Source organism: Fusarium oxysporum, chromosome X (genome assembly GCF_013085055.1).
Source record: "Fusarium oxysporum Fo47 chromosome X, complete sequence".
Lineage (NCBI taxonomy): Eukaryota > Fungi > Ascomycota > Sordariomycetes > Hypocreales > Nectriaceae > Fusarium > Fusarium oxysporum.
The window spans coordinates 465,106-488,428 of NC_072849.1; the positions used below are offsets into that span (position 1 = coordinate 465,106).

General features: G+C 47.6%; 8 protein-coding genes across 8 annotated transcripts; 4 read left to right on the forward strand and 4 right to left on the reverse strand.

The window, feature by feature from the left end:
- Nucleotides 1-815: 815 nt before the first annotated feature.
- On the reverse strand, nt 816-2,001 carry FOBCDRAFT_279968 (homoprotocatechuate catabolism bifunctional isomerase/decarboxylase; the record flags this gene model as incomplete). The annotated part of the gene is made up of 6 exons (XM_054707079.1): nt 816-1,023; nt 1,074-1,170; nt 1,253-1,509; nt 1,559-1,617; nt 1,681-1,919; nt 1,980-2,001. 6 exons carry the CDS (start codon nt 1,999-2,001, stop codon nt 816-818), a joined length of 882 nt encoding a protein of 293 aa, XP_054563054.1.
- A 462-nt stretch (nt 2,002-2,463) lies between these two features.
- Nucleotides 2,464-4,368, forward strand: FOBCDRAFT_244093 (FAD binding domain-containing protein; the record flags this gene model as incomplete). Its single annotated transcript, XM_054707080.1, has 2 exons — nt 2,464-3,136; nt 3,197-4,368. The coding sequence occupies 2 exons, from the start codon at nt 2,464-2,466 to the stop codon at nt 4,366-4,368; spliced, it is 1,845 nt and encodes a 614-aa protein (XP_054563055.1).
- Nucleotides 4,369-5,029: 661 nt separating this feature from the next.
- FOBCDRAFT_146545 (uncharacterized protein) lies at nt 5,030-6,355 on the forward strand (the record flags this gene model as incomplete). The annotated part of the gene is made up of 1 exon (XM_054707082.1): nt 5,030-6,355. The coding sequence occupies one exon, from the start codon at nt 5,030-5,032 to the stop codon at nt 6,353-6,355; it is 1,326 nt and encodes a 441-aa protein (XP_054563057.1).
- A 527-nt stretch (nt 6,356-6,882) lies between these two features.
- Nucleotides 6,883-10,650, forward strand: FOBCDRAFT_323401 (uncharacterized protein; the record flags this gene model as incomplete). The annotated part of the gene is made up of 8 exons (XM_054707083.2): nt 6,883-7,012; nt 7,067-7,116; nt 7,172-7,340; nt 8,148-8,716; nt 8,781-8,993; nt 9,054-9,098; nt 9,155-9,256; nt 9,308-10,650. 8 exons carry the CDS (start codon nt 6,883-6,885, stop codon nt 10,523-10,525), a joined length of 2,496 nt encoding a protein of 831 aa, XP_054563058.1. The 3' UTR covers nt 10,526-10,650.
- Nucleotides 10,651-10,769: 119 nt separating this feature from the next.
- FOBCDRAFT_190532 (Alpha/Beta hydrolase protein) lies at nt 10,770-12,865 on the reverse strand (the record flags this gene model as incomplete). The annotated part of the gene is made up of 3 exons (XM_054707084.1): nt 10,770-11,327; nt 11,443-11,756; nt 11,881-12,865. 3 exons carry the CDS (start codon nt 12,863-12,865, stop codon nt 10,770-10,772), a joined length of 1,857 nt encoding a protein of 618 aa, XP_054563059.1.
- Nucleotides 12,866-15,917: 3,052 nt separating this feature from the next.
- FOBCDRAFT_323403 (uncharacterized protein) lies at nt 15,918-16,685 on the forward strand. The gene is made up of 2 exons (XM_054707085.2): nt 15,918-16,408; nt 16,464-16,685. The coding sequence occupies exon 1, from the start codon at nt 15,953-15,955 to the stop codon at nt 16,382-16,384; it is 432 nt and encodes a 143-aa protein (XP_054563060.1). The 5' UTR covers nt 15,918-15,952; the 3' UTR covers nt 16,385-16,408; nt 16,464-16,685.
- Nucleotides 16,686-17,648, reverse strand: FOBCDRAFT_232181 (uncharacterized protein). The gene has a single exon (XM_059609887.1). It carries the CDS (start codon nt 17,547-17,549, stop codon nt 16,767-16,769), a length of 783 nt encoding a protein of 260 aa, XP_059467908.1. The 5' UTR covers nt 17,550-17,648; the 3' UTR covers nt 16,686-16,766.
- On the reverse strand, nt 17,649-23,285 carry FOBCDRAFT_253332 (uncharacterized protein). Its single transcript, XM_059611038.1, has 11 exons — nt 22,300-23,285; nt 21,170-21,840; nt 20,462-21,111; nt 20,036-20,247; nt 19,877-19,986; nt 19,064-19,733; nt 18,934-19,020; nt 18,603-18,889; nt 18,345-18,549; nt 18,147-18,299; nt 17,649-18,096 (listed from the first exon to the last, which is right to left on the reverse strand). The coding sequence occupies exons 1-11, from the start codon at nt 23,151-23,153 to the stop codon at nt 17,898-17,900; spliced, it is 4,098 nt and encodes a 1,365-aa protein (XP_059467909.1). The 5' UTR covers nt 23,154-23,285; the 3' UTR covers nt 17,649-17,897.
- Nucleotides 23,286-23,323: the final 38 nt, after the last annotated feature.

Consider the following 23,323-nt stretch of genomic DNA (forward strand, 5'->3'; position numbering starts at 1 on the left):
CATTCACCAAGACTCATAGACTCATGAAATATTGGACACTTAGAGGAACTACATCCTTCCAGATGAAACAAAGGCGGTTCCTTTGCGCGGTTCGAGATAGATTCAATATACATCTCATCTCCTCGGCCGTTTTGAAGTGAAGTTTTCCGGGGCTAGATGAGTGAACCCGTGCGCAGTAACTGTCTTATCATAGTATAAAAGTAGACGATAATGCCTTGCTATGGAAAGTATGAAGCCCTTCGCGGAGTCAAACTCGGGTACGAGTACAAGAAGATAATCTGGAGTTATTCCTACGGATGATATCAAGTCTAACAAGTGGAAGGTGGCTGGGATGTGAGCACCAGTAGTGTACAATTGGTGTCAGTCCAACGCGAACAACATCTGGATATGTGCGTGATGGCAGTTAGGAATCAATTGGTCCAAGTGACTCTCTGCTTCTATCGACGAGTGTTCTTGGTACAGGATGTCAGAGGTTACTTGACCTCAGCTACGACCGAGATTCTATTGGGTCATACGATACAGTAGCCCGTTGGAAACACCGTAACGACTTCGCTGGCCAAAAGTTCAATAACATCCACGCCATCTTCTCTTCTTGTTATCTTCGTAGAATAGATAATATCGGATGTTCTTCAATCATCACGATAGTGTTATATCTAGCGTATCTGAACTAAATTCATTGATTGAAGATTTCATGTTTTCAACAAAGCTCCTCTATATTGTGACGACGAGACTCTTTTTCTTTTCTCAACTTGAGCAACAATACAGAGCACAGGCCTTGGTAAACTCACCGCTTACTGTAACGAATGCCTTTGATCCTATTCCGAGTTTTCAACAATGTTTGTAAGTGTGCCAATGAAAGGTAGAATTTCCACTGCGAACTCGTCTCCCGCCTTAAGGGTCTGTCGTGGAGACCATCCATATCCCACGCCTGCAGGTGTTCCGGTCAGAATAACTGTCCCTGCTGGCAAGGTAGTGTCTTGAGATAAATAGCTGATAATCTGGGGTACGTTGAAGATCAGGTCACTGACGAACATGTTAATAACAATTGCTTGATGCTGTCGGGCTTTGCTCACTCTATTCCACAATCTTGGACAACCTGGCCGTTTCGGATACCTCTTAACTTTAGTGTATTAGGATCAGATATGACTTCGTGAGATACCAGTGTCGGGCCTATGATCTTTAGCATCATTCACAAAACTACTTCATAAGTTGAAAAGCCTGTCCCATTCAAGCAATGTGACTTTTGACTCACCTAGAGGACAAGCTCCATCAAATCCTTTGGAGAAAGACCACTGACTATCTCGAAATTGGGGGGTTCTAGAAGACACATCGTTGCAGGCCGTATATCCAAGAACGTAGTCGTTGGCTTCGGTTTCTGTCACGTTACGGCAAGTCCGTCCAATGATTACCGCAAGTTCTGCCTCGTAATCGGCCGAGTCGGTCAACTGCGATATTTTCGGCAGCGGAACCGGCGATGGGAAGGGATCATTGAGGCTGGTGGCTGGCTTTCTACCGGGAATCAGCTGAATTCGGCGGTGGGAGAGGATTAGTGACAAACAGGAAGACTGTTGGGACGGTTGGTAAAGATAGGTTTACCTCTCGGGCATGCTGTTTGTACTGGAAGTTATGCGAGTTAGTAAATTATCATAAATTTATACCAAAGATGATTGGATATCTTACATTAAGACCAATGCACCTAATGGTGCCTACCTCATGCTGTGCAAGCGGAGAAAACACCCGGTCAACCTGAACTTTTTTCTCCGTCTTGTTTCCTGGTGCTAGGATTGAAGACCCAGTGAAAAGGTAAGCCCAGACGTCTTGGCTGTTCCTTAACGCTAACCCTACGTCCGCACTGCCCGATACAGGCTCACCAATCAGGATTCCGGAGGGTTCATTCTTGGCAATAAAACGGATCAGTCCTGCGTTCCAATTGTTAAATCTTCAACGAACTACCAGCCATATGCTGGGCTTGTGCTTACGGGTGAAGGAGGGTAGCGACATGGTTGTTACTAGTCGTCAGCGTGTCTTCTTCCAATACCGAAGATCTTTTGAGCCTCGTCTAGATAGTTAAGTTTATTTGCCTCCTATATCGGCGCCATACAGCAACAATCGGGCAAAGCCGAAGCAGTGGTCGGGTTGTAGGGTGGAGAGACCGTGGGGATCTCCACAACTTCTCCACGAAACCAGCATGTGTCTTGTTCTTCCCCACCGCATGACTTTCTGGACACAGAACTCAAGCGTGAGACAGTCGAAATTAAGCCCAAAGCCCTGCAAAGTTGTGGTTGTTTCCCCTTCATACTCCATCGAATCAGACCCGGGTTCCTTTTTCCCGCTCAAGCGGGATGCCAAGACGTGGAATTTATATCTGCATCGCTATCTCGACTCTTTCTCTCATGGTCGATATATCGTCACTTTATTATCATCCTACGTAAAAAAGACCATTGACGCAAAATACCTACCATAATGGGTATCGCAATATTCAACCGTTATGCTGATAACAAGGTCTTTACCCCTGTGGCCGGCAAAACCAATGGGCATAACACCAACGACCACGATGAAGCAGTCGAAGTGCCTGTTCTTGTGGTTGGAGGGGGTCCGAGCGGCCTACTACAAGCCTACCTCTTATCACAGCTGGGTGTAAAGGTTCTGGTTATCGAACGTTACCCAGAGAGGCTCGGAGCTCCCAAGGCTCATGCCCTATGCCCAAGGTCACTCGAGATATGCCGCCAGTTTGGTCTAGATATCGATCACATTAGGCGTCTAGGTACTCAAAGAGACGATGCATATTGGGTCAATTTCCTCACAACTTTGTCTGGTCAGGCCCTGGGACAGCTTCCATATGAGCGCATGGATATGGGAGTTCTTAACTTCACGCCTGAAATGATCCACAATATTCCTCAGCCAGACTTCGAAGAGTATCTTGCTGAGAAACTCTCAGATGAGGATTTTGTTGATATCCGAAAAGGGGTGTCGTTTGTCTCTTTGACGCAAACCACAGACTCGGTCACGACTGTGGTCGAGGAACGCGCGACAGGACAACTCTACAAAGTCAGATCTAAATACGTGATAGCCTGCGATGGGGCGAAAAGCAAAGTTCGCGACTACGTGGGCATTGGGAGCGATGGCGAAGATTCATGTAGGTTCTATTTTACTTTTTCGATGCTCTGCTGCCATGGCTAACATCCTTTGTTCTTAGATGAGACTATGATGACTATTCATTTCAGTGCCAACCTTCGGAAGGTGGTGGGTGACCGTGTGGGTATGCTTCACTGGCTATTCGACCCTATGGCATCTGGTTTTATTATTGCATATGATCTTTCAGGAAACGCCGTCCTTATCACCAATTTCGATTCCGATAAGTACCCGGTTGAATCATGGAATGAGGATCTCTGTCGACAGGTACTCAAGGGAGCGATTGGTAAAGATGTGACTTCTAAAGTATTAAGTTATCGCCCTTGGATTCTTAGCCGAAAAGTTGCAAAGTCATACCGTCAAGGAAACGTATTCCTTGCGGGAGATGCTGCTCACTCGTTTCCACCCACAGGCGGTCTAGGGCTCAACTCGGGCCTCGCAGATGTCCATAACCTTGCCTTCAAAATTGCTCACGCCCACCATGCGGTTGCCAATGCTAGTATTCTCGACTCCTATACCGAGGAGCGCAGACACGTTGCTGAGGTGAACTCACGGCAGAGTGTCAAGAATGGACAAAAGATCTTTAGTCTATTGAAAGCCCTAGGTACGGCAGGCATATCTGATATCAACGAGGGTCGAAAGAATCTGCTCAAAACCATCAACGATCCGGAGAAGATGAAGGACGTTGATGCCGGGGTAGAGGACCAGCGAGAGCATTTCGATAACCTCAACTTACATATCGGTTATGTCTACGGCGATACTCAAACTCCTGGTCATGCGTCGCACTTCAAGCCTACCTTTCGTCGAGGAGCAAGGTTACCACATGCGTGGTTACAAGGCTCGCTACCAGCCTCGGTGCCACAGTTGAAGCCAGTCAATCTTGAATACGTCAAAGAGTTCAGCGCCGATGAGATCAAAGCAAGACAGTACAGCACCCTGGATCTTTGTGCTCCTGATGCGTGGACGGTTCTGTTGCCGGCAAACGACAACACGTTAAACGAAGCCATTTCCTCCAGTATCAAGAATCACAGCAACCTTAAGGTCAATACCCTCAGACTTGGTAAGGATTTTGATGTGGTGACAGGATCTGAAAAACTGGATTGGTCGAGCGAGTCTGGTTTATCTCAAGGGCGTGCTTTATTGATCCGACCAGATCAACACATATTTGGCTCTTTCAGCACGGAGATTGAAGCAAAGGAGTTGTGTCGGCAAATTAGCAATTTCCTAGGCGCGTAATAAGATGACTATATGCGCATAGTAAATGCGATGGAATTGCTACGAGAGGTCATATACCTGTGTCCCACATGTTTCTCAAGTACCAGTATCGTAGCCAACAAAGCCTACGAGAACTGGAATGCCAATAAGCTAATTGCCTTGTTGTAAAATGGTGTTAATCGACCGTACTCCTACTTTGTATCTTGCTATACTTACTTACACACTCTGTTTTGTGAATCCATGCCCAGAAGGTAGATCTGTGACGGTCGTGTTCCATCGGGGCATGGACCAGTCCGTACTGGGTTTGTTGTGGTACATAGAATTGCAGCGTAACTTTGTTGTTCGTTGCCGATCATACATCCCGTATTCGTGACAAGGGCTAAGTGTTCTATCCCCACAGCAAATTCGTCTTTCTCCACAGCCACAAGAAGTGGTGTGTGGCGGGGAAGTACAATCAGACCATTGCGGAGTTGCAAGTCGAAGGAAGCGGGATGGTACAAACTCCTACGCTTTTGTCTGTCATGAAGAACGTTGGAATCTAAAAATCAGATGTATTATCATTGTTAACGAGGCCCGATCATCACTAGTTAAGACGACGTGTGATACTTGTTATCATTTTCACAATTACTCCAACCTAGCTATTGCACAGCAAGCAAGATCACCTCTTCCATACTACATCGTCATGGAGGCCAATACCGCAGCCAGCCAAGGATTGTTCCGCCAGTATTTGCCTAACTTGTCGACACCGCGATTCGTAGCGATGCAGCAACAAGATGCGCACACATACGCTGCCGATTTCAAGAAGCACGAAAACCCGCCATGGCTGTACGCATTATACGAGCACTGGACAGATCTTTACAAGGAGCCTTTCAAAGGTGTGACAAGTGATGGGGTTGTAAAACAAGACCTATTTGGCTTGGAGGATAACCAAGTTCCCATGGCCGATATCAGCGCAGCAGGAAGAGAAGTGCTCAATGCCTTGGACGAGACGCAAAAGGCAAAGACACTTTATCACATCGATGACCCGCAATGGCGAACATGGTCGAATCCTGAGTTCCTCTTGAGTGATAAGGGATTGAGATTAGACGAAATCAGCCCTCAATTGAGAAACAAGGTCCTCGAGGTCCTGCGGCTCACCCTTTCACCGGAGGGATTCGATAAAGCTAGATCAGCTATGCGACTAAACGGATTTCTCGGGGATTTGGTTAACGCTGAACGAGTTTGCAACGAGTTCTCCTACAACTTTGCCATCTTTGGGTTCCCTTCCGAGACTAAACCATGGGGCTTTAGCTTCTATGGTCACCACCTTTGTCTCAACATTTTCCTATATCGATCGCAACTTATTATATCGCCCTGGTTTACTGGAGCTGAGCCCAATGAGATCGACGCAGGTCCGTTCGCAGGCACGACTATTCTACAGCGAGAGGATAGACTTGGGTTGAAACTGATGCAGTCGCTATCAGCAGTGCAGCAGAGCAAAGCCCAAGTTTATGAGCTTCTACAGGACCCGTCTATGCCAATAGGGCGTTGGAATCGTGATGACCAACGGCATCTGTGTGGAGCATATAGAGATAATCGAGTGGTCCCCTACGAAGGGATCACGATATCATCTATGAACGAGGAACAAACCCGTCTGGTTGAAGCTATTCTGGAAGAATTCTTGCTATATCTACCCACTATTCCCAGACAGGCTCGACTCTCCCATATACGAAAACACTATGACGAGACGTATTTCTGCTGGATTGGCGGGTTTACTGATACCGATGCCTTTTATTATAGGCTTCAATCTCCTGTTATCATTGTCGAATTTGATCATCATTCTGGAGTTTTTCTCAATAATAGCGAGCCGGCGAGATTCCACATCCACACACTTCTTCGAACACCAAATGGCGGTGATTACGGAAAAGCATTGATTCCGTTGATTCCCGGTGAGGAGCAACGCTTCGTGTGGGTAGACAGGGAAAGTACAAGCGATGTGGCAAGACAGAATGGTTTCCAGGAGAAATAGGCAATGTATTGCTGTATCCTAGAGCTATCCTAGACTCGCGTGAATGATCAACGGGCAAACTCAATGGAGACCATAGCAACGAACATACAAGCTTCTTTGCATAGAATCAAGGTAAAAGGTGTAATCGTGCTTGTTGTGGGACGTCCAATATGACTCGATCTAATGAGTGCGGGTTCTTCAACTAACACAAAGTCACAATTACCACGTGTTCTGCGCCACATACGCAAGATCCTCAAGCCAGTGATGATATTTTGCGGTGGTGAATCGTCCTGCTCGCCTAAACATCCAATCTTCCCCACGATTCTGTGGAGAGCCCGTACAGAGGAGACATGATTGCCCGGTAAATGTGGGATTACTCAAATTTCTGTTGGAAAGAAGTCCATAACAATTATCAGTTCAACCGAAACATGTTCTTGCGTTCTTTTTGCGTCCCTCGATAATAAAAACACCGTTGCTACCCAAGGCCTTTCACGACTGGTTGTCATCTCTTTCTAACAAATTTTCATCTATTGCAAGCCCGTTCAAACATGACGTCCCGAGGTCCCTGGCGGTTGGTTACTGTCAACACAGCTCCCGAGAGGGCAAAGAAGCTCATAGGCCGCGTCGCCGAGACATTGAAAGATCGATATGATATTCAGCACGTTGCTAATTGCTCCTGTACGCCTCCTCGTCCAAAGTAAACCCATGAGCTCCCCCAACTGACAGACATAGCCATCGATGAGGTGGAAGACGCGGTTAAGGAGCAACAGCCCAACATACTGGTGCGTAGCTTACTATCGACTTTGGCTGGTGGTTGAGATCGCTAATTTGGAAAAGTTTTCTGCTTCAATGTGGACTGCGGAAGAAAGCGCTAGGATACACCAGATTGCTCGTTCTGTAGTGCCCGACATCAAGTTGTATGGAATTCCCGAGGGATTGCAAGTCAAGTATGGTCCGGACGCCATAGTGCAGCATCTTGTAGAGAATGTCCCGAAGGTTATTGAAGGTAACTGAGGGAAAAGATTACTGCCCTGCATTGATTTGCATTATGTGCAAGCACGGCGAGTTTGTCTTCCTGGAAGGGACGATATCCAAGCGACAATCGCATGAGGAGTATTCATACTTGGACGTGAATGTACTTGTAGATATGTGGCAAATAACCGATTAGTTAGAGATTTTTCGCATGGTTTAATCACTGTATTTTGCACAATTATTATTCTACAGATTCAGTGCGTGCATGGCTCAGATCGGAGAATGCCGTCTTCTGATTAGTCACTGGTTACCTTACTCATATGGAGTGCGGTCCAGCCCAACCCGCTCAATCTCGCTTCCCCACCAACCATTGACTCTCTCCACGCAACCCCACATTCTTCGCCCCCAGGAGACGTTTCGGATCCCCTCCCCTTCTCCACGCATCCTGCTCTCCCCATCACCGCAGCATCAGCTGTAAGCTACCGAGTACCGAACTGCGGTCGTACTGCGCGGTTCTATGAACATGGAGCCTGGTATGGCGAGACATGACGTACGAGCCCGCGATCAGCGATCGGCTCTCAAATGTGCCACCTGTAACAAGACATATTCCAAAGCAGAACATTTGCAGGTGAGTATCGCTTACCTTCTATCTGGATCTTGAGCCATTGATCCATGTTTGGACTCTCCATCCCGGAAGTAATGTAATGGGTTATTAAGATGCGTAGAGGCACGAACGAACCCGTAAGTACCCTCCCCGTCTGTCACCCCTTGTCTATCCCCAGTCGTACATGAGGCAGCCTCACTAAAATGTATTGACTGACTGGTCCTGGTTCCGATCTAGACACTGGCGCAAAACCATTTGCTTGCCGAATCTGTGGACGCCAGTTCAGCAGGCCTGATTCGGTGACGAGGCACCAACGAACCCATACTCAAGTCGAGCAACAGCAGCACCGACAGCAACAACAAGGGCAACGGCAAGAGAATGACCAACGGCAACAGCAAGAACCGCAAGATGTCTGGCCCTTATCTCCTAGCATGTCGGACTATGCAAGCATCCGAAGCGTCACCGAACAGAACCAGAGTATCAGCTACGAGCCAGTGCCAGGTATAAACACGGACTCTATGTTTGTCGATCCTGCCTTGTCCAGCTCAGAGCTCAATGTACATCTGGAATGGCCCGATGCGGAAGCCCTCCTACACAGCATCGTCACATTCGACTGGGGCTCCTTAACCTTACCACCAGGCAGCATGCCAGCAGCTCAACTACGCCAACAAACGGCACCACAGCCCAACATTTCCTATGACGTCCAGTCAGTAGATGTCGGCCAGACCCAGGATCCTGAGCAACTATCGCCCGTCAATGGCTCCCGAGATGCAATTCAAAGCCTCAGTGACATGATAACAAGCCTTGTATGTACTGCAGGTGTCCTGTCGTGGACTAAATACCAGATCGGTGGGGCTAAAGGTGCAATAGTCACAAAACGTCACCTCGGCCGCAAAGTCTCTACCAGAACTGAACCCAGCATTCCTCGATAGCTGTCTTCAGGCATACTTCTCCCACTTCAACATCTACTTTCCTATTCTCCATAGGCCAACATTCGTCTTTCGTGATTGCTCGCCGAGTCTAATACTAAATGCAATCGCACTGGGTTCATTGTTTATTGGCACAGACGATGCAGTTTCCGAGGTTAGTTCATACAGCTACATCGCATATTGGTCAAGAGTATTGACAAAATAACTTCACAAGGGAGAGGTATTATGGAGACTGGCACACACCGCCGTGGCCACCGCTGTATGTACCCAGTAGTTTGACAGCCTACCATCCGCTTGCTGACTTGGGCTTTGCAGTGGACGGCGCTACTACGCCACCAAGGTCCCTACGATTCGCATAGAGGTGTCCAGCTTGTGTTGACCGCACTTCTTGGCCAATGCTATGCCGTGATGTCTGAGGTACACCATCAGATTCACTCATGTCATATGGTGACTTGCTGATTCTTGCAGAATACAGATCTCAAACTTACTAGCCAGGTCTTTCATAGTCTGGGGTTCAACTGGGCAAACCAGAACAACCTATATAGGCCCTCATTATCGCAACAACCTGCCCTCTCTGCCGGAGAAGTCAGCGATGAGCGTGCTTGGAAGGAATGGGCTGCAGAAGAAGTCTATCATCGAGCGCTCATTGGTCACTACATTCTCGACGGCCACCTTAGCTACCTTTCAGGTCAACCAGGAGCCGCAACTCTACACGCAACAAACAGCCTCAGACTCTCAGCGTGCTCGAAAGCCTTTGAAGCTCGAGATACTCAAGAGTGGCGCCTGGCGTTGGACCAAGAGCAGTCCCAAGGTCCCACATTCTCTTTCAGTGATATCTACCATGAGCTCTTCGCCACTATCCATCCTGACAACGAGGTTAGCCCATGCTTGCGCAGCTTAAACGCATCACTCGATGTGCGTGTCGTGTTAGAATGCCTGCATGCTCTGGTCCGAGAGAACCGCGAGATGCAATCTTCGAAGTCTATTGTCAAAATTCCAACGTTACCCGAAGTGAAGCAGGCTCTGGTCCGGGTTTTCCAGCTTTTGAATGATACCTGGTCCTTCGATGATACTGAACGTCTAGAGTTGGTGATTCGCTGGCACTTCGTCTGTCTTGATCTACTCTGCAACTCAATAAAACTTTTTGATCAAATCTGTCGACATCTCCAAATCGATCAACATATTTTCAAAACAAAGAACAGCGGTTCAGATCTAAAAGACTCGATTCAGTGGATCAGAGGATCTACTGATGCCAAATGCGCCTTTCTACATGCTGTTGCTATTCAGCATACCGTCAATCAGCTTCCCTTCAATCGCACCAACACCTTCTGGATGCCGATCCCTATCTTCGCTGCTTCCACCATTTATTCACTTTTCCGTCTAAGCGGTATAACATCAGTCTCTGTTCCTGCTGTAGTACACTGGGAGTCTACACTGATTGATCGGCCAAACATTAGGGAAGCTTCAGGAAGCCCCGAACAGGATGTTTCTTGGAAAAAGACGCAGATCTTTCTTTCGTCCAATTGGAGAAGGACAAACTACGCTTTAGGACCCGCGCGCAATCTACCTTTCGAAATGAAAAAGATACAAACCATGATGCATGGACTTGCTATCCAGTGGGGGGTAGCTGTTGAGATGGAGACAATCTTGTCACAGCTGGAAACCTTGGAGCCCTTGGAAGATTGAGTAAATACCCCGACAGGCGAAATGCAAACGTGGTTAAAAAAAGATCATCATATTTATACTCCGCAAAGAGAAGACAGACAGCTATATCAGGTGTCGATGAGGTTCTGTTCTGTCTTCGACGCCCCAATCCATCTTTATCAACGCCTCAAAGGATACGTATGTTTACAACGCCACCGCCAAGTCACTAGCCCAATGTCGTGTCAAAAAAAATTGAATTGAATCCGAGACTACCTACTCGGTTACCTCAACCCTTGATGACAGGAATGATCAAGTGACTATCGTATTTCCCACCCGTGTAGACACAATGCCTTCCAACGTTCTCATCCTCTGGTTCTGCTAATCGACACATCTCTGTCTCAGGCAAGCACATGTCATGGCCCGACACATTCAACACAATTCCTTCTCCTGCTTCGAAGGTCATACCAATGGGCCAGATAGGAATCTCCAGACGGGTGACAGTGTCTGGAGTGATGGGTTCTCGAACACGATGGCTGTACAATGGATCTGTGTATCTGGAGAGATCGTTGGAAGGAACAGGTCCTCCGACACCATCTAGTGATACGTGATGGGAAGCACGAAGAAAACCCTGTGGACCCAAGGTCTTGACTGTGTTTACATCGGGAACCTGGTCAATCGGAACTGGGCATGGATAATTGAGATGAGATAATTGCCTGCCTTTATTATCGATCTTCCGGATCTGCACAACAACGTCGAAGTCATCGTGATCTGGACAAGACATGTACAGTACAGCCTTGGGGTAACCGGCTAGCTCTGTAGGAGTATTGAACGTTGTTGCAAAAGTCTGAAATCCTGTTAGTCAAACTGGGTAGCTTTCACAAGATGCAACAGGCGTAGAAAGAGTGCGATAGAACTGTTGACGGAGCATTACTTGAGGAATCGTACCGAAGATGACTTACCAGCTGATCGTGCAAACTCCTCCCCTCATAAGACTTGACTGTCTCTTGAATTGACTTGTCGTGGGCGAGCTCTCCCGTTTCAGCATTGAGGTATAGAGTTCGCAGCTTTTGTCTCTCAAGAGGATAGCTTTGCTCAGGTCTCTCAATGACAGTTCTTGCGGGGCTTCCGTCTGCCTCGAAGCCGATAAGGGAAAGCCTTACTCGTGGTGTCGAAGTCTCCCAATCTTCAGGACCAGTAGTAGATTCGGGCTTGCAGTAAGCGTCGAAATATCGCTGAAGCTCGTCCGAGATAGATGGGCGGTAGATGTCGTACCCTGACGTTCAATGTAGTTAGCCAAGTACTTCGTGATGGGTTTTATACTGCTCAGACTCGAACGCAATATATGATGAGATTGTCAAGAATGGCGATCAACCAAGCGACCTGTCAGTGTAACTTACATTCCTGGTATGGATGAACTCTGAGCCATTTACGCTCCGTTTTTGCTTGACGGAACGTTTGAAACGATCCATACGGATGCAGCATGCTTGAATAAGAAGCCACAACATACATGGGGATGTTATCGATCTTCTCAACAGGTATTCTCTTTGCTTCCCAGTAGTCGTTATACAAAGGATACTTCTCTAACATGGCAGGGACATCCTCCCTACCTTCAGGGCCAGCAAATCCCTCGACTATCATTTTATGGAAGCCCGGAATGTGTGGCCGACCGCCTCGGGCAATAAAGTGACGGTAGATATCAGTAAAGCTCTCCCAAGGTGCAATAGCTTTGAGAGCTGGATGCTGTAATCTCGAGGCAAAGTTGACCTGAGCAATAGCTAACCACGAGTTGCCTGCCATGACGACCGAGCCGTTGCACCACGGCTGACGAGAAAGCCAGTCGATGATATCGTAGATATCCTCAGCCTCTTGATTACCCCAAAATGAAATAACGCCGTCGCTATGCCCACAGCCGCGGGCGTCGACGTTCACAACAGCATAGTCGCGTTCCGCCCACTCAGCAGGATCCGGGGCTTCGAACTTTTCATAGCCGGATGTGCGGTCGAGTGCAAGACCAGCGCGATAAGGAGCCATCAAGTCGTAGTTCTGTGGCCCAGTGCCCGTCTTGCCATACGGACTCCATGGGAGTATACACGGGACCGGTTGCGTATCGGATGTTTCTGGGCGAAAGATATCGGCATACAGACTTGCGCCATCACGGACAACGATGGCTTGATCTCGGTCGTAGGTGGTGCGCACGCCAAATGGCCTGCGGCCAGGAAATCGGGTATGACCTACGTCCAAGACTCGATGGCTTGGCTCGAACCCGTTATAGTTATAGAAGGGGTGTTCAGGTGCAGGAGTGATTTTGGAGATAATGGCTTCAGGAAACAGGTCCTGGATCTTGGGTCCGGCGCTTGGTGGGTGGGTAGTCGGTGAGGCCATTGAGAACTGTAGAAGGGATATGATAATGAAGTTTTGGTGAGGAGTGACTCTACGTGAGACCAGAAGATCAAGCCTCAGTTTCAATGTGATTATATACACAATACTTTCCTACCCATGCATGTGTGCTTGGGTTATCGGATATTCGGATCTAGCTGATAGTTCCAAAAAAAGATCCCCACGAACTAGAGCTGTTTCTCCACGAGCGGGGTCACGATTGTGGGGATGATGTCATACATTGCAGCATTAGAGAACTTGAGTTTCAGCACATAACTTAGGTACTATTAAGAGGCGATTAGCCCGTAATTGCTTAATTTTTGGACTTGAATCGAGTGGACTTAATTCGAGCTGCTGGGTTAGGGTTAGGATAGGGTTGGTATTAACTATCTAAGCTATCTTTACTCTAGTGTTTTTCTTTTTAACTAAGATATAGCTCTAAAGAAGAATAAAAAAAAAAAAAAAAGAAAGAAAGAGATAGGGTTATATTGGGCTATGGAAGCTATTTTGTTCTAGTGCTATTTATATAAGGGTTGTCCTAGAATTATAGAAAAGAAATATATATAAGAAAGAAAGAAGAGAGATAAGTTAGGAGAGGGAGAGTAAGAAAGAGAGAGATGTAAATATAAGAGAGAGATATAGATATAAAAGAGAGGAATAAAGAGATATATAGAGATAGGAAAGAGGAAAAGAGAGATGTAGGGATAGGTTAGGAAAAAGGGTAGGTCGGCATCTAGGTATGCGTTTTCCTAGGCAGGTCTCGAGCTATAGAGGCAGCTGAGATAGCCCTAGTCTTAGTTAAGGCTAGGCCTATAGTTAAGTCAAGCTGAGAGGCTGCAAAGGGACCTAAGAGCTCTTGAAGCTGCTTATAGGTCTGTGAGGTCTCCTGATCCATAAGGCCGCCTGCTAAGCAGGTAAGAGGGTAGAAGAAGGCTCCGAGAGACCGATATTTCCGCCGCTTCTTATCCGCAGCTTCCTTTAGGGTGCTATAGGGGTCCTCCTTTGCAGGGTCCTTAGAGATAGCTACGATTTAGATATCATAGAAGTAGCAGCTGTTTCTAATAGTGACTGTAAAGTCAGCCCAGAGGGAGGAGTCTTGCTAGACCAGAGGTTTAACCTTAACCTCGAGGTCAGGCCGGCTGCCTAGGGCTTTCATAAAGGCCCTATTAATAGCATTATGCCTTGCAATCCACCTTCTGCTAGCTCCTTTGCAAGTATCCTTATAGTCTAGGTTAGCTATAGCACCATAGGCACTATAGGGCAGGTCTAGAGGCTTAATAGGGTAAAAGAGACGGCTTTATAGGGCTTTAGCAGTCTTAGAGTCTGTAAAGAGAGAGGTTTTTGTGTAGGTAAGACTCTAAGCACTTACAGCCTAGATAGCTAGTATTTTCTAGCCTTTCTTACTTACAGGGCAAGGGGAGGTCTTAGAGGTAGGCCTCTAGCTTCTTCTTATTAATCTCTTTATATACCTCCTTTGCTGAGGGACCTAGGTCTCTAGCCTGAGGAGGGGGAGCTAGGGGATAGAAGAAGGAGGAGATTTTTTCCAAGGTGGCCCTGGCAGCTTCCTTGGCTGCCTGATATAGGCCTGGAGCCAGTTCCTTATGTAGAGGGAGCCCTAGGCCTCCATCCCTACCGGGAGGGATAAGGGATAGGGATTAGGGTCCTCGGGGAGGTCAGCCGGGCTTCTTGCCACTAAGGACCTAACAGCCTCCCTGATATAGATATCAGCCTTTCCCCATAGATCAGATAGACCTTCTGGGTTTAGTTGCCAAAGGAGGTGCCGTAGGAGGAGGTGGATGCTGCCTTCCAGCAGGAGGAGGGAGTGTTGCTTAGGGAGGCCCTGGAGGGCAGCTATAGCCTGCTGCAAGGCATCTAACTTCTCTTCTAAGAAAGACCTTCTTTCCTGGAGGGGACCTATGAAGGTATCAAGGGCTTTGAGGCCTTGGTCTCTGAGGTCCCTAATAGCTATCTCCTTGCTTTTGGCTAGGTTAAGCTGATAGGGTGACTTCTTTAGTACTTCCCCAGCTATATCAAGAGCTCCTTGGTCCTTAGAAAGGATATAGAGGTTATCTAGATAAGCGGCTAAGGTTGCCCCTGGGAGCCTTCTAGCTAGTTCCTCTAAGGTAGGTCTAAAAGAGAGGGAGAAGAAAAGAGGTCCTAATGGGTCTCCTTGCCTGACCCCTTTTGAAGAGGCTATAGAGGATCCATCTGCCAAGACTAGCAGCGAGGGGCCGTTGTAAGCCCACGTTGCAGCCCTATAGAAGGTAGGGGTAAAGGTGGAGACCGAGGAAGTGATAGAGTGTCTATTGCCGCTTTTGAAGGCGTTGCGAAGGTTAATAGAGGTCAATTATTAAAAGTTAGTTAGCCTTGTTAGGGCCAGCTATAGCTTCCTTAAGCAGGCAGATCGGCGCCTGGGCCTGTGTCCTGACGGATTATATCTGCCAGAAGTCTCAGGAAGGCTATTACAGGAGATCTATTCCTAGTCACCAGGTCAAGAAGGGACCTAGTCCAGCCGACGCCGCACGCACGTCCACAATTGGAATACGGTGTTATTTCTGATGCACTGCACAGATAAATCATTCTGAGATGTTGACAAAATTTACACAAATTTGACAATGTGATATGCAAATCTTTCGAGCCCAGGCCGCTTCCAACTTTGTAACTCCCCGAGCAAAGAGTCTTCATCTATCCATGAGAGCACGGCAAGATAACTTACAAATCTTATTTTAATTTTACACCCGTTTCGGTTTTATATAGATACACGAACTGCAGTCGATGCGTCGACATCAGCTGATTTGTTCCATGCACTGTTGGCTCCTGAAAGACCAACATGTGATTAGCGCCTATTGCTGATAACACATAAACACTCCAGCCACTTAACAACGCCAATGTGTCGCAAGAAAGGTGTAAAATTGTGGTACCTGCTGCATATTTGTGACATCAGGTTTGCTTCGAGGTGAGCTAGTCATACGTCATGTCCCCAGTTACGTCATCCAGGACCAACATCCACCACCAGAATATAAACTCACCATCTGGCCAAGCCTCGACATGGTAGTCATCTAAAACACAAATTCTCACCTCAAATAAATCAAAATGTCGAAACTCGTTGAAGACGTCAAGTCAGGCCTAAAAGGCATCCGTGGAGCCGGCGACGCTCTACGAGGCGAAGTCCTCGACGCAACAGATCAAGCCTTCGACACCAACCCGCAACACCCCGAGACTCTCAAAGACCGCGTCGACAACAGAACCATTGCTGAGAAGGGAAAGCAAGAGATGCACGGCGCTGATAACATGATTGCTCGTCGCGAATGGGAGCACAAGGGCGTTGAGCCACCTGCGCATGTTGGACGAAGAGAGAATGAGAAGCCATTGGCGACGCAGACAGAACCTCTTTCCAGAACGGCGGCACATGATAGACCTAATGAGGGGTTGAGCAGGGAGCCAGAGATGGGGCATTTCGGGAGTAGAGGAACGGAGGGCGGTGTCGTGAGGGACCCTGATGCGAATCTGCCTAGGTATGCTTAAGCCTGAGATGTAAAGGCCGTCTAGGTAAGATATCATGATCTTTTACTGGCTCTATCTACAGCACTGACTCTTGACTCAGCATTTCGCCACTACGCTCCTTGGTTAATGATACCCGTTCAGAGAGGCATGAGGACTGTTAGTTCGTAAGGTAGCTCGCATCATCTCACGATACTGAGTTGAGTGGGACTCCTTTGACTGCGTTGGATTGATATATCTCATTAAGATATCATAAGTTTTAAGTATCAATGGATCGGCCAGGTTAGTTAAAGGAACAATCACAAGGATTTTGTATCAGATAGTTACCAAGTGTTTAAATGGATCTGTCAACTAGAATATCATTGCCTGATATATCTCTGTATGACTGATATATGGCGCTCTCTCGTTAAATATATGATTTAGCAGCACCTTCATACAGGTCCCCAAAAGCCCCATACCACGTATCAATAGCCTTGGCTGCCATACCCGCCCCGATCGTATCATCGCCCCTCTCAAACTTGGGCACGATCTCTCCCATAAACTCCTCCATCGTCAATGTATGCGGCGCATGCTCCTTCTTATTATCGTCAGGATTCTCCCTCTCACGATGAAGATTCGACTCCACCATCGGAGGGGCAATCTCAACAACGCGGATCTTAGTATTCTTGAGTTGAGTGCGGAGATTCATGGAGAAGAAGTGCAGCCAGGCTTTGGTACCGTTGTATACGGGGTTGATGACGTTGAAGGGGATGTAAGCGAGACCGCTGGTTATGTTGACGATAAGAGCGTTGGGCTTGGATTTGAAGTGAGGAATTAAGGCGAGTGAGAGATGCATTGGTCCGCGGATGTTAATGTCAATCTCTTGGTCGGCCTTTTCGAGAAAATCATCGTTCTTTAGAACGTCAATTGGGCGCTGAACACCAGCGTTGTTGATAAGACAGTCGAGCTCAGGGTGCTCGCTGGTGATTTTCTTAACGAATGCAGGAATATCGGCTGTCTTGCCAGTGTCGAGGACATAATAGCCAGCGGCGCCGATTTCCTGAGTCGTAGACTTAAGGTTCGATTCAGTTCGTCCAGCAAGAAGAACCTTTTTGCCCTTTGAGATCAAGTACTCGGCTAGTGCACGGCCGATACCGCCACCTCCACCGGTGATGACGGCGCAGTTGAACGCGAGACCATTCTGCGACATTTTGATGATTTCTGTGACTTGCAAAAGCAAAATAGGTGATGATATTGTAAGTCTCTGAAATGAATACCGCAATTGTTACGCGTAGATATATGAGAACTACCACGGAAGTTCGGCACTGCAGTTGTAGCGGCGGTGGAACTGAGAGGTGTTCGCGTCATAGGTACTAACTTCAAACTGCAAAAGAGGCTAGTGATCCGGACGCCAACTCGGTCCACAATAGTCTAAAGTCCGATAACCACGACGAGTCCGATAGTAAATAACGAGATAATAATGACGTAAACCCGACAAGATTGCGGATTTACGTCTATTTTATAAGCCGAACCCGAACCCTGCAAGCCTCCCTAATGCTCATATCTTTCCTATATCCTCGCAGAGAATCTTTGCAATTTTAAAGTCCTGCTCTATTGCTGGGCTGTAAAATGCACCGGCTTCGAGATAGCCTAAAGCGAAGTTTGTCCATTTTTTGTTGACGTCTGATACGATGTCGCGGATGTAGGGGTACGGTGAGACGCTGAGAGCGTATATGACGCATATTTGGCCGAATATTCTGATATCTGATTAGAATTGCTTGAGAAGGGCGGTCGGGGAAGATATTACTGGCTGCAAACGAAGAATTTGAGAGGATTGCAGCTCCTCATTGTGTCGGTGACTTGAATCACTGACGCCCAGGCGAGAACAGCGCTTATAGCGTCACGACATTTCCGGAGATGTCCTTCGGTGAGCGACGCTGGTCTTTCCAGGGCTCGGTGGCTGTTCAGGTCAGTATTGTGAAGAATACTGATTAAATATACTTACAGTAGAGGTCGACCAATGTGATATCTCGCAACAAAGTACCGCGCATGTAACCAAGCCGTCACAAGTGCATCAGAGGGAGACTCAGCCTGCGTCAAAGGCGACTTTGGATCAAACTGAAGCATAGGGGGTAACCGTTCCCGCCATTGCTCCAACTGCCGAATCAGTTCATCCTCAACCGGCTCAGGTGGATAATCCGACGTAGGATCTACCTTCATCAGCATCTCATCCTTTACTACCACGAAGGGCCTCAAAACTTACTAAAATGAAACAAACTATTCCTCGCTCTCGTCAAAATAAGTCGGTGCGCAAGCTGCGATAAAAAATGATAATGAAAGAACGGATCATCACCTGGATATCGAAACGATCCAAACGAGGCAATGTCTTGAGCCGAAATGAACTTTGGTAGAGCGATGTGTTCTTCGAGATGCAGGGAGTTGCTCGGTGGAAGGTTGAGTTCTTGGGATAGGACGGCTTCAAACATACTTGTTATCCAGAACAGGCGGGATTGCATGTCTAGCATCCATTCATCTCGATCTCTTGATAAGCTGCAGATGTTAGTTAGGATTGCGGATGGCGAATGGGCGCTTACTTGTTCCAGAAGTATGCGCTGCATGCGCTTGCTTTGCTGAGCATGGCCCACCAATCGATGGGTCTCAAAGCCTCGGCGTAGAACAATCTATCAACGTCAGCTTCATCCGAGATACTTCGGCAAATCTCACCCTGAGAGAAGGTAAAACTGGCAGGCTTGTAAGTCCTGCTCGCACATCAAAAAGCCAAACCGTTTCCTCGCCTCGTTAAAAAAGTCCAATCCCGGCATCTCCCCATCTTGTCCAACATAAGGACTTGACACCGGCGTCCCAGCAAACCCAGCTTCTTGTAGCGCCTTCTGTCCCATCGATCCCAGAGCCATAACAACAAGAACTATACAGCTCTCAATACAAATCCCAAAGTTTCCATCAATGGCAACACCAAGGGTTCGTTGAAAATACGTCTTCTGATCCAATATCGGATTCGCTAGATTAAACGTCGTAAAGTAAACATCAGATAACTGCTTTAACGTCGCAATACTCAATTTCGAAAGCCAATCCGATGAAATATCCACAGACGCAGCGTGCGGAAGTTTTGGCCGTGAAGCTTCGAGGCGTGTCGAGTATGTACCGCCTTGCATCTGACACATTAACTTCACAGATTCAGGGAGTGCAGACTGGATGGCAGGCCAGAAGAGGACTTGATGCGCGCTGAAGGAGATAGCGGGATTGGGATCATTTGGTGCTGCTGGTGAGTCGATCGTTTCGTGGCGGAGAAAAGATGGGACGCCGAGGACTTCGCTTGAGTTTGCGGGAGATCTGGGGTTGAAAGGTCGCAGTGCGGTGGCGATGGAGCGATGTTCTGTGGGATTTGAGTCGTGAGGTTTTGAGTCGTCGATTTTACCTTCTATACGACGGAGGATGTTGACAATCATGCCGAGAGAGGCTTCATTGCTGATGCTGTTAGTGCTGGAGATTGGTTGATTGAAGGAGCTTTAGACGTACCGTGTTGCTTTTCTTTGAGTGAAACGGCATTGAATACCGAGGGACTTACAAAGTCCACATGGAAAATCTTCATCACATCTTGTCTTTTTCTGACGACAATTTTCACATGCCTATCATGTTTGAGTCATCTCATCCCCGGCGAGACGGTAGGAAGCTTACCTGTCTGGCGATGAAGCCTCTTTGTCTCTTTGACGGAGGTCCTTCATCTGAGCCGTTTGCCTCGACGGCAGGACTGCTTTCTTCTCGGTCTGCCATGCAGGATTATCGGTGTTGTTGATGAATTGTAGTGTTGTCCGGGGAGGAATGTCAAACTCCGGCTGTGGCACGTGCAGAAATTTCTGTGGCGCTTCGATAGATGCATATTTCACTTGCTACATACAGGTCGCATTCACAGGAGTCATCTTCTTTTCTCCAGTCAGTAATAAACAAAGCAATAATTCGGTGCCTAGTGGAGTAGACTAGTTAATTTGTTGCCAAGTACTTTTTCTTTCCTGCCGACATCAATTCATCCTCAACGTAAGCTCTTTACGATCTTTCAGCCCGATTCTCCGCCAGTTCCATTTCCAACTCATTGACAGCAAATACTAAGTCCTCATTGTATCTATTAGTCTCTTTGATCTGATTCCCCGAGTCCTGAATGATTAGGAGCGTCGCGATATTAAGCGTCAACCCAGATACGTAGGCGAGCGGAATACTAGCCGCTGGACTCCAAGCATATGTGACAGCGCTCGTGAGACTCGTCAGCAATGACAATGTGAGCATCGTGTAGAACGTCTTGGGAAAGCTCGTCTTGATCTCATCCTTCTTGTTCTTGTTGAATAGTGGTTTCACTATGACGTACAGTCCTGCGAGTGACGAGATAAACTGACTGAGCGTTGAGTAAAAGTTGCTGTCTAATGCAGGTAGTGAGTCGGGAGATCCGCAGAGGATGGTGGAGTAGATGGTTGGTGGCATTGCGGCAGCAAGGATCAGAACAACGGGTGATTTGGTAAGTCCAAAGAGGCTTGTCCAATGATTTTCACGTGCGTCAGGGTTGATGCTAAAGCGCTGTCGTAGCTTCGTCAATCGTCTCTCCTTGGACTTGGTAGAGCCGTTCTCCACATGGACCGTAGTAGTGTTAGCATCTCTCCCGAATGAGGTCCTTTGGATGATGCCACCAGATGGAATGTTAGAACCGCTCGACCATGATTGAGCGCTGGAAGAATTGACGAATGGTGAGAGGTGTTTGGGACGTTCTGGCGAGGACTTAGTAATTGACAAAAGACGAGCCAGGGTCTTTCAACCCAATCTTACCTTGTTCGACACGCAATTCGTCGGCCTTCGCCGCACATTCCGCCAGGTTAAGCTCGAACATGTCAAAGGCGACTTGGATGTCCGACAATAAGTCCACCAGAGACGTCCCAGCCATCCTGTCAATCTGCACAAACGCCTCTTTGACAGAGAGGTAAATAGACCGAATGTGGGCAATGTTGCTCTTCAAGTCGCCAATCTTGTCGCTAAGCCACTGATAATCCTTTACTTCATTTCTCCAGCGTTCGAATACAACAGTCCATTCATATCTCCACGAGTAGCTAAATCCATTTTCCAAGCTGCCCAGCATAGAGAGATTCCGTGAATGCCAAGTCATTTCGGGTACTTTTCCATGATCATCGAATGCAGATAGAGATGCCAGAAGATTCTTTAAGGAGCGGCATTGTAGAATGACAAGAGGAAAAGATATTGAAATGCATAATTCGGCAATCTCCAGTCGTGCCTCTCTCATAGCTCCAAAGACTTTCAGTATGTTGATGGTAGCCATGTCAACGAGAGTCGGATATCTCTGTTGTAAGGTGCTCTTAGCCTCGTCCCGGACTCTCTTGGCTTCATCAGTGTTGCTTTCTGCCAGGAGAGGACTGGTTTCGATCCCGATAATACTGGACATACTCCCCGAGATCTGCTGTAGTTTTGTGTCCATCGTTTTCAATCTAGTGAAGTGAAAGTCCAGTAGGGAAAGCCATCTCTTGGCATAGGCATCATTTTCAAGCTCTTGAGGCTCATACCAGTTGCCTTGCCGCGCATACGTGCGCAAGGCGGATTAAGGCAACCAGAGGCAATCCAACCTGCAGACGCCACTGTTGCATAGCTGCATCTTTTCCATTCTACCTCCCGCATGGCATAACAAGCTAGTATGCAGTGTGTGAAACACGATCTTGCTTATTGGCTAAGCATTATCAATTATCATAAGTCCCAAAGCCACGGCGGCTACTGCGCATACGCCTTGGCCCAATCGCGCGGTCAACGTATGTCACCAATCATGAGGCAGATTTCCAAGACCGGACGTAACGGTCTCTTTCGTGATCCGTAAAGCATTCCTCTAACTACTATCTATAATACTATATACACTGGGTCGGCTCTATATTTACGCCTTTGTCGCAACAACTAACAACCGAGGAAACGGCAAAAGAACCTTTCCATCCTTCTGCGCGGTATAGCCTTGCTTCAACTTATTCAAATAGGCCTCAATAAACGCTTCCTGCTCAGGCTCCGACAGCGGATTGAGATAGGGACGAAGACCGGTCCCCTTGACCCACTCAACAATCCCTTCATGATTCTCCATAACATGCATGTAAGTCGTCTGCCAAATATTAAGATCAGAGCACAAATGCTTCAACCCATCCCAAATCTCAGTTGGTGAAGGAAACTGGTCACGAGAGTAGTTGGCGGCTCTGAGTTTCTCTGTCCATGGCATGTTGGGTGTATCCGCTGTTTCTCGCATCAAAGCGTGACTTGGCTCTTCAAGATTAAAAGGGACCTGAAAAGCGAGACTTCCACCAGGCGCGACATGCCCAAGAAGTTTTCTCACAATCTCAATGCGTTGCCCATTCGGCAACCATTGAAACACAGCGTTCGAGAAGAGAACGTCAACAGGTTCTTCAGGCTTGTAGGTCAAAAGATCAGCGACCTCAAACGAAACATTAGGAAGAGTTTGTTTCGCCTTCTTGATCATATCAGCTGAGGAATCAAAGCCTGAGACGTGAGCGTTGGGATAGCGTTCGGCTAACACGGCGGTTGAGTTGCCGGGGCCGCAGCCAACATCCACGACGCGCTTGGGAGATGTATTGGGAACGTGGGCTAGAAGATCTGTAGAAGGACGGGTGCGGTCTTTGAGGAATTTGACGTATTGGTCTGCGGACCACGTGTCTTTTGCTTGGGCCATGGTAACTGAGAAGTAGCGTTTTGGTTGTTGATTGAGGGAGGTGAGAAGATGACGTCGTGATAGTGAAGCGAAGCGAGACATTGTCAATTGGAGACTCGTTGATAGTAATGTGAGCCTAGAGAGTATTCTTTAATTCTTGGCATGAGGGAGACAGCGGGGATCGTATTTATATTCGTATTTGGCCACTGTCGTGACTGATAATATTATTCAGTCGCGTGCCATTTGACGGACTGGGATTGAGTTTCCTGCGA

Excerpts from the sequence above, each read along its gene's own strand:
- FOBCDRAFT_323403 (XM_054707085.2), top strand. The coding sequence starts at position 15,953 with ATGTCGAAACTCGTTGAAGACGTCAAGTCAGGCCTAAAAGGCATCCGT.
- FOBCDRAFT_232181 (XM_059609887.1), bottom strand. The coding sequence starts at position 17,549 with ATGTCGCAGAATGGTCTCGCGTTCAACTGCGCCGTCATCACCGGTGGA.
- FOBCDRAFT_253332 (XM_059611038.1), bottom strand. The coding sequence starts at position 23,153 with ATGTCTCGCTTCGCTTCACTATCACGACGTCATCTTCTCACCTCCCTC. Across the intron at positions 19,021-19,063 it reads CAGTTTTACCTTCTCTCAGG|ATTGTTCTACGCCGAGGCTT; the intron begins GTGAGATTTGCC and ends TGACGTTGATAG. Across the intron at positions 18,890-18,933 it reads AGCGCATACTTCTGGAACAA|CTTATCAAGAGATCGAGATG; the intron begins GTAAGCGCCCAT and ends TAACATCTGCAG.